Source organism: Sinohyriopsis cumingii, chromosome 14, assembly GCF_028554795.1.
Source record: "Sinohyriopsis cumingii isolate HCF-2022 chromosome 14, ASM2855479v2, whole genome shotgun sequence".
NCBI classification, from domain to species: domain Eukaryota; kingdom Metazoa; phylum Mollusca; class Bivalvia; order Unionida; family Unionidae; genus Sinohyriopsis; species Sinohyriopsis cumingii.
In genome coordinates this window covers 38346508-38356365 of record NC_142974.1, presented here as the reverse complement: position 1 = coordinate 38356365, position 9858 = coordinate 38346508, and the positions used below count along the sequence as shown (strand labels likewise).

At 35.0% G+C, this 9858-nt stretch overlaps 1 protein-coding gene across 1 annotated transcript; it reads right to left on the bottom strand.

Annotated features, from left to right (window-relative positions):
• Window positions 1-242: 242 nt before the first annotated feature.
• Window positions 243-9599, bottom strand: LOC149783609 (uncharacterized). The gene has a single exon (XM_089931858.1). It carries the CDS (start codon window positions 9275-9277, stop codon window positions 7289-7291), a length of 1989 nt encoding a protein of 662 aa, XP_089787984.1. The 5' UTR covers window positions 9278-9599; the 3' UTR covers window positions 243-7288.
• Between the last annotated feature and the right edge of the window lie 259 nt (window positions 9600-9858).

The following is a 9858-nucleotide window of genomic DNA, read 5'->3' as shown; positions in this document are numbered from 1 at the left end:
TATTTTGTCAAGTTATATGTGACATATTCCACACAATAATTATAAGTTACTGCATTTGTATGGGAACATATGAAATCATTTTTTCAGATGGATACTGCATGACCTTGGGAGTGCAGTATATCCATCCGACAAAATGTGTTCATATTTTCCCATACAAATGCAGTAGCCTTTTTATTATATGCTCATTTTCTTATTCTACATAAGGCTTAATTGTATAAACAAAAATACATGAACACTGCAAGAAACAATGTAATTGAATTTATTTTGTATTTACTTTGTATTCCAAACTAAATAAACAAGCACAGATTCAACAGTACACAACAATATTAATGTGCACATATTACTCCTCCCAAAGAAATTTGAACTTTGACATGCACTTGGCATCACTTTCAAAAGAATATGTCATTTGGTCTACTTAAAATTGAAATTTAGAGTCATATTGAGAATGAATTTGCATTGCAACAATGAATGAATGGAGTTTGGTATTTTGTCAATTCTATTAAATTTTGTGATCATGGAGTGGATTTATCTGTGTTTTTCTGTTCTGTCATTGAATATTTGGAATCATGACATAGCTCATGTAATTCAGATTTGCAGAACTAAGAAAAGTACATAGTGAGGAAATTCAGGATGTAAAACTGTAAGTGTATTTTTGCCATTCTTATTACCAGCAAAAGAAGATATGTATTTTCCTTGTCACTTGCACGCTCTTTGTAGGGACCACAACAATTTTATGTATGGCGTATATAGCTTGCCTAAATCAGAAACACTGTATAAAAAAGTTAACATGGAATCTTGCAAAGCAGCTGGTATGTAACAGTCCACAAAACAGTTGCTTTCATTCATTCAGAAACAAATGTATTCAGCCAAAATCGAAAGCATCTACTACATGGATGTACATGATTTGTTTACAAGGTAGGTCCTAACACACTATGCTACTTCTGGACACATGCATTGTGCATGTGCATGCAATATGAAGGTCTTCAATATCGTAAAATATTTCATGATTCTGACAATGTAAATTTAATGGAGACAAAAATGAGCATATAGTAATATAATTGTATTTATATCATACTGACTTTGACTTTATATTCCCTGTGTTATCAAGACTGGTTTGCATGTTTTTGAAAAGTGCAGCTACAACTCACTGATGACAAGTCACCGCTTACAGACAGATTTGATTTGCAAAAGCATACATCCTCTATTACAGTAGGCTCTGGCATAGAAGCTATTCCAAATTAAATTACTTAAAGGGAGGTAAATAGCAAAGGAAGTTTCAGCAATGGAAATGTTTTTACATTATTCAAGATATTGTTTCAACACAGATCAAATTAAATCAATATATAAGCAGCTGAGCATATTCATTGCTTACACAGACGTAATATCTGTTGAAATACTAAACTTGTAACATGAAAACTTCAACCAGTATTTGCCCAAAACTTTACATGCTTGGACTTGCTTTTGTTTGATACGTTTTGACTGTTACATTTTGGTTAGCATACATTTAGGTGGTGCAGTTTGAGCTGCCTCCTAAGTTTAATGATATCATTTACAACTTGTGTTAATTTTAAGTAATCAAATTGCATGAAAATATCTGGTTGTTGTGTAACCCATAATTTTACAAGTGTGATGTGATAATTACAAGCACCAAGGAGGTATGAAATTCTCTCAAAACACCTATGATTTCATGCAACTACTTCTTAGCTATGGGTAGCTAGATGAACATGAATGATACACAAAAACAATAAAAGAGACTATAAGCACAGCAATTCTTCATTAAATAATTCTTCACTCATAGCCTAAAAGTTTACCTCCACGAGGAGAGAAGGAGACAGATTTTTTATTACTCTTAGGTTGGTATTTGCATATCTAGATTAGTTTATACTGACAGATTCCCGTTATATTTCACAAATCATGACTTCTTGATTTCTGAACTTCATTCTGAGATAGATTTATGAGTTCTCGGAAGATGGCCAACCACCTTTGGGAAGGCAAATTTGGAATTACATACATGAAGTTTGAGTAATGTTTTAAATTTGGCGAATGACTACAAACTTAGCCCATATGTATATCAGTCTAATTCATACAGCTTTGTGAGAGAAGGTATCACAAAAATTACAGTAGCCTAACTGCAGATAAATAAAAGATAAAATATAACTTTTTTGAGGAAAACACTGTGAAGCCTGTCTTAGTGAAGCTCCTATCAGCAAGGACAGCTCAGCTGTCATCAATGACAACATAATAAAATATGTTTACTACATTTATTTACACATTTTACCTCTATCTAAAAGTGATGCTGACTGAGTCATTTTTTTCATCACAGAATAAGCATTGTTGATTAGTGGTATAAAGACTTGCGTGATCATTCCTCCCCTCCACTCACTGCTCTAGAGATCCATTGCATCGAATCTTTCTTGGCACAGAGTACAGAGATGAAGCAAAAAGATGTTTACTTGACAGATTTTCAAGCAAAAAGTCAGGATTGAATTGATGACTAATCATTAACTGTGAAACAAGAAAAAATGGATAAATGGGAACTTTATTACCTTTGAAAAACAGTTCGTTCACTGCTTCTTCGAAACCTGTTGTGAGCGCTGAAGATGAACTTCCTGATTGCATACCTAAAGACCATCAAGCTTATGTCATCAACACCGATGACAGTCATCTCCTTGGAACCCACTGGGTAGCCATCTACTTTCCCCATGATGCCTGTGTTTATGAGAAGATATGATTAACATGATTAAATAATGCAAAATTACAAGGCACAGATTCCGTTGTGTGTGGATAATACTGTATTTTCTTCATCAATGCAGTCTTGGATATCCTTTAGAACATTTTGTGACATATTTTGATTGTGATTCTTATAGAAACGACGAAAAAGTAGATAGATGGTTTTGTGACCATTATGGGTATCTCTTGTCTTTAGCTAGGAAACGTAGAGTACATCAATGGCCAAATGACCTCCATCTGTGGAAATCTTACTTCTTTTCAGCTTAGTTTTGGCATCATGATACAATTTATGAACTCCTCCATAACCTGCAGCATGGGTCGGATTCTAGTAATGCTAGCTGAAAGGCTCTCGATGATCATAAAGACTCCTCAAATAGTTACTGATGGATCACCAATACTACTCTTCGTTTTGTGTGGTTTGGAGTGGTGGCTTGATGTGTCCAATAAACTGCAGCAGTAGGAAGTTGGGATTAATTTTTTCTTGATATCTTTTTCACCTCTGTCTTTCATTATTTCTTTTTTCTTCTGCCGAAGGTGTCAATATCATTTCTTTTGACTGGAAACTTTTATTTTATTTTTTGTTTTGGTATAGGAGTAATCACTTCTTGTGTATCTTCTTCATCTTGCATTCTCGTGAACACTTCTGTCATAAACACTTTGGGTTTTTTGCATTACATGATCCTCTTGAAATGTTTCTGAGCCTGTTTAGCGTTATGTCTAAAGATTTCTAGTGAAAGAGTTGAAGACGTTGCAATACTTGGCTATACCATTGTGATTTATCCATTTCTGACAAACTGGTTTGATTCATCAATGCTTGTAATTCTTATTACAATTTTGGCATTTTGGTGAGATTAGGATTGGGAGGTAAATTAGTTGTCCGTTATTCATAGCTGTATCATATGCAGGGCTCTAGCCTGAACTTTTGTCGTTCCACGAGATTCAAAGGTAGATGCATGATGTCTTTTCAGAAATGGAGTCTTTCTTATCTTCCTTTGATGCCTCCTAAACGTAGTCAGCTCTCGATCCAAACAGAGCTTCTGTCAAAACAAGGGTGGAACTCCTCCATGCTGAAACATCTTTTTCATGGACAGATGGATATTGTCTTTTTGACCATTTGGCGAAGAATGTTGCTATGTTTCCGAAGCGTTATTTCTGTAGCTTGGACAAAAGGACCATTCCTTTCAACTCATTCAAACACTGTACTGATGATTTAGTTTGAATGATTTGTTTTCGCATCAGTGGATTGTCATTTGCCAGTACTGACAACAACATCCCAGTGCTTGGATATACCAGGAAGCAGTCCCTTTCCTCTTTGTTTCTGACATTTTGGCAGAGAGCCATGTGCATTTCTTTGGGGTGACAACTTCTATTTCTGGAGTTAAAAAAGAACCCTGAAGTAAATCGCCTTGCACTCGTTTATTTATACCGGAATTCACCCTCACTGCTTCTCGGTACATTGTACCAACTTCATGATGGGCATCACTGGATGTTAAGGTATTTTCAATGGACTAAATTGTAACAGTTTTGTGGGGGGTAAATCCAGTAAATTTTACAATACTCCCATTCTGTCTTGGACATTGGTCTTGGGTGAGGCCACTTGGTAGCGGCAGCAGCTACAGCTAACAAAGATGTCACAGCTGCTGGAGAAATTCCTAAAGATAAGGGTTGACATATTTCATCAAATTAGGAAAGATGCATGTTTAATCGATTTTGGCAGGTTTCATTGCCAACAACAATGTAGAAGAGGCTGGTGAAAGCTGTAACTGACCCCTTGCTTTTGGGAGAATGGTTGCATCCAGCAGCAGTGTCTCTCTTCTGCTTGGTATTTACTTGGGACTTTTCTTTTTCATAAGGATTTATCTTTTCTTGTCGTGTACACTGTCCATGGTACGCCCCCTCTTTTGGGGGAAGATTTTTTCTTGTTGGCATCTTGGGCATTAGGATCCCATTTCAAGAGGGAATGAATGATGACACTCCCTAGCTAACCAATACCCTGATGTTTCATTTTGATGTGTTGAATTTGTTTGGGCATCTTCCAGTTGTGACAAGACCACTTTATGCTTTTTTAATAAATAATTTGTCTCATTGAGTGAAGGATGTGTGTGATGCTTTGAAGTAACTGATGTGCTGTACAAGAAAACCGTTGTGAGACCTTTTTGAGACTGGTCTCTTGCAAACAATGGACACAAACTTGTGCATTTTTGTGACTGACGCCATACAGAGCATGGATCGATTTGGCTGGAAGATGCGAGTGAAATGAAGTTATGTCAAGGAAAAGATGTGTTTAATGTTTTTATAGTTTTCTATGCCAAGAAGATGTGCAAATGAAAGCCACTCCATCTTTATACCAGTAGCGAAACAAATGGGAACGACATCTGAAATAATTGAGAATGGTAGGTTTTTAATTAATTGACAGGTAAACAGCTGTGAGGTGTCTGAGTGGCAATGTTGTATGCCTAACTCAACCAAAGAGCCCCTAATTGTTTGGCTAACACGCTGCAGATTTTGCTCTTGGATTTTTAAACGAAACCATGTAATGGCATAGCCCATTTCATACCGAATTTAATCAAGTTGCTCCGTAATTATCCGAATAACCTCCCGAGTTACCTTATACTCCAGCCAATCAAACGCTGGTGGGTACATGTACATAATAAAATGGCGTCCATTGTTGTTTAGAAATATTTCAGAAATAAAATTAATTAAATGATTGAAATTTATATGTAAATTATCCACAGACTTTCAAAAACAAATCTGATAAACTCATATGAAACACATTTTATTATAGTGATGTTTCAGATGCACAGAAATAGTTTGAACAACTTGCTCTTTGATTGCCAGGATTAAATTCGTTTACTTTGACACCATTTTCTTACTTACATGTACATGTCCAGCTCACAGCCACTCTATCGTATGGGTTTGAAATCCACCCTGGTTTCCATGAAATAAGACAGGATGGTTCCAATATTAAATTTTGTCAATATCTGCGGCAGCATTACTGTTGAATATGCATTTTGCAACTCGATAAATGATGTTGAAGTAGTTACAGAAGTTGATGTTGATGCTGAAACATTAGCCATATTTTGCCCACCACCTATTACGGTCAGCTGACCACCTGCCACGTGATCAAAATTCCGAAGTTCACCGAAATCTGCATGAAATAGGCTATTGAAGCAGAGGGCACAATGTACTTTACTTTATGGATCCAAATTTTGAATAATGTAAACAATACAGGCATTACAGTTATGCTCCTAGTTAACACTATGTAAAATAGAGATCCTACGCAGTCCCACATTACTGAAGTACATTACAGGCTGCAAATAATTTCACGTCATTGTTTCAGTTTTATAGTTAGGTCCGTACTATATATTTATCATTTAATATTTGTACATACTTTTAGTAACTGACAAGATAAACAACGAAAAATGTAATAATTCAAGTTTCTATTTCATCCAGAAAAGTTGCATACATTTACATATTCAAGTTTCAGACAAGGTGGTTGTGAATAGTCTACTATAAAAATAATAATCACAAGTCTCTATTCAAGCTTACTCACCAATTTAACGTGAATACAACAAGTTGAATGGTTTGTCAATAAGAACAATGATAACAATAATTAACATAATCAGCAGCAGCAGGTGTTAATGCAACGTACCTAATATTTAACATGTGTACATCACTATTAAAGATATATATATATCATTCCACATAAACATTTTATACATGATGCTTGTGTCTCTTTTGTGAAAAGTGGCATTATATATATATATATATATATATATATATATATATATATATATATATATATATATATATATAGATTTTATGTGCTTATAATGATTATATTCAAGTAGAATCAGTATAACTTTGCTAAAATAAATCGTTTTGTCATATAAAGTATAAATTATTTGTAATGCTTTATTCATAAATTTTCATTGAAACTTTTAAAAAATTCTCAGATAAAAATCTTTACTTGAAGTCTTCTTTTGATGTAAAATGTCTTGCTTTGACAACTAGGTTTTCTTAATTGTTAGGGAAAGATTATATGCGGATAAAGTAAAGTTTCAGAAAATTCAGTCTCTGGGTGATTTGAGAGATTTATAGTGATAAAACAATGAAACCAACAAATTTGTTCAGCCAAAAGGCTAAATATGCCTTTAAATTATGCAATCATGGTATCTGTTGTGTCAATGTTTACATATATAAATATATAATTAGTTGATTGTGTTTCAATTATCTGACTTAAATATATATATTCATTTTCACACAAGACTTTTCTGAATAATAATAATCATGATAACCATGAAAATAATAATACATGTATTAATAATAAATTAGAGCACCAATACGTCATGCTATATGTAAACAACATAACATCATAGACAATTATAATATTCACGATGTAACAGTAAGTACAAATAGACCTTTTAAAAGATACACATTGTAGAGCATTCATTTACATTTTAAAATGGATTGTTTAACCAAATAACTTCTACGTTCTTTTTTTTTCTCATTAGACTTATGTACCTACATAGGAATAAGCACTAAATTGTCCACCTGTTTAAATTATTTTCAACTGATAACTGTGTAGTTTTGCTCTATTTGATGTGTTTGTGATGATTAACATATCCTTACTCTTGTGAATGCAAATCGCCAATGGATATTTCGGCACACCTGAAGTTATGACCTGAAGGACAGACCCATCCGCACACAGCTGATGAATATTGCCAGATTTGTATCCAAGAACATAGATGTTATCATATCTGTCCACAGCTACTCCACTGGGGCCTATAAGATTGTCAGGACTGTAGGTAGACTGCTTGCTACCATCCATGTCAAAACAGAAAAGTGAATTCATGTTATACACACTAACATACACTCGTGTTTTCATGTTATTCAGAGCTACGTAGTTGTCGTTGTAATATGGAGAGTCATACTGACGTAAATACTTCACATCTCCTCTCTTGGTGATCAGACTCCAATGACTTTTTTTATTATCACAGCAACCGTTCACAACCATCTCCCCATTCCCAGCAGATGCTATTCCATTACAATTATATTTGGTTGTAATCGTTCTGACTGGCCTGACGACGTCACCCACCACCGACAGGATTAGGATTTTATTCTGATTAAACAATGACACTGCCACCTCCTGGTCATCCAATGGACATATGTTTCCTGGTTTTCCTGGAAGCGAATGACTTGTGATAAACTGATAGTCAGAGCTTAGTAGAATACATTGATCATTGTTATCAGCAAGCATCACTCTGTCACCAGGGAGGAATGTGATATAAAAATAACACGGATTATTACCAATAGGGACTTGAAGATCAATTACATCAACTTTCTCAACCTGATACTGACAGTCTTTTGTTTGACTTCGCAAACATGTTAGAGGTAGAGTATTGGAGATGGCTGTTGTTGCAACAGTCCCCAATTCAGGCAATGAGAGTGACAAAATGGACTGTATTGGAGGTGCGAAATTCACATCAAATGTCATTGTCTGAGTTTTTTCATACTTTTCTCCAACCAGATTGCAATAGGAACGTAACTGTGACCTCATCTTTTCAGCCATCAGAAATTTTTGTAAGTTGCTCCCATATTTATCTACTGCTTCAAATAGATAGTGAGAATTTTTCACTGCATGAATTATTGACAAGCATTGATGATTCTCTTCCTGTTTCCTAATAACCTCTTCTTTGTAAATTCTGTTTCCTTGTGTCCTCACTCTTTTCTCTAACTCGTCTAAAATTGAATCGATTTTCTTTCTTACTTCTCTGATTTGGTCTGTCATCCGATTAACTTGGGGCTGAAGATTAGTAATACAGGATTCGTTAATCTCCACAAACTTCTTTAAATGCATCTCAATATTTTTCATATCTGCAATTATTTCCTCTGGCTTACATTTATGCAGTAGAGCAGGGAGTTCTTCTTTCAAGTCTATCACTTTGGAACAAATTTTATGATCCTGGAAGAAGCATGTACCACAACAGGGAACCTTGTGGTCTTCGCAGTAGTATTTTATATCTTCTCCATGATGTTCCGAACATGTAAAGCCCTCTGCAAGTTTCAACGCATTTTCAGGGTTACAAGCTAATTCATCTACAGCAAGAATTGCATGATCCTTTAACATTTTCTGTTTTCTGTGAAATTTTAGGCAATCAGCACACATGACTTCCTTGCATACTACACAGAACCCTTCGATAGGAACAGAGAGGCCCTCCAAGTTACAAGCATCGCACACACGATCTACTTTCGATTTCGTTGTTAAGGCTGATTGCAGTACTATGTTCGTTGGAAACAAAGACGCCCATTCACTTGTCGGTCTGTCCTTTATAGAGGGACTTATGGAATTTCTACATATAGGGCACTGAATACTTCTTAGTTTCTTACACTTTGCAGCCTCGGTTGTTATGTGGGACTGTAAACATTTCTCACAAAATGAGTGGGCGCACGGCAGCTGTTTAGGTATGTTAAACTGCTCCAAACAAATTGGACAACAAGGCCCATCTTCAGGATCTATTCTGGCAGCTGCCATCATCTTTAACATTAAACCATAATATAATCCTGTAACGAAAGTAAGCTAAATTTCTCCTATATCAGACTATATGAGCAACAAATATTCAAATACTTCTTCCCTCTGATAACGTTGTTATTTCACTGTAGCCTGAACCGCTATATTATCGTGGTGCTTAATGTTGTTACGGTACCTATTCAAACAGTTCTGTTATTGCTCAACTGTTAAACATTGCAAGTTACTCTGACAATCCCTCCATCTGTTCCTATAAAAGCTCTGTCAATCCAATCGCGTAAATGTAAATAAAACCGCCTATGGCGGCTGACTTAGATGACCGTAACACAGGGGGAACAACTCTAAGTTATCGCGGTATTAGCCTAACTCATGTATGGCAGCACGCACGTATTTTAATAAACCTAAATTTCAACTAAAAGATAAGATGGAATGTCCACCCTTGCACTGGCTGAATTATTTCTATAAATAAAGGATTAAATGATTAAATTGAATGCAAAATGTCAGGTGAGTTCAAATCCACGATAACAACAGTAGAATTATATATATATATATATATATATATATATATATATATATATATATATATATATATATATATA

What these genes read in the sequence shown, in the direction of transcription:
- LOC149783609 (XM_089931858.1), bottom strand. Translation starts at nt 9,277, where the DNA reads ATGTTAAAGATGATGGCAGCTGCCAGAATAGATCCTGAAGATGGGCCT.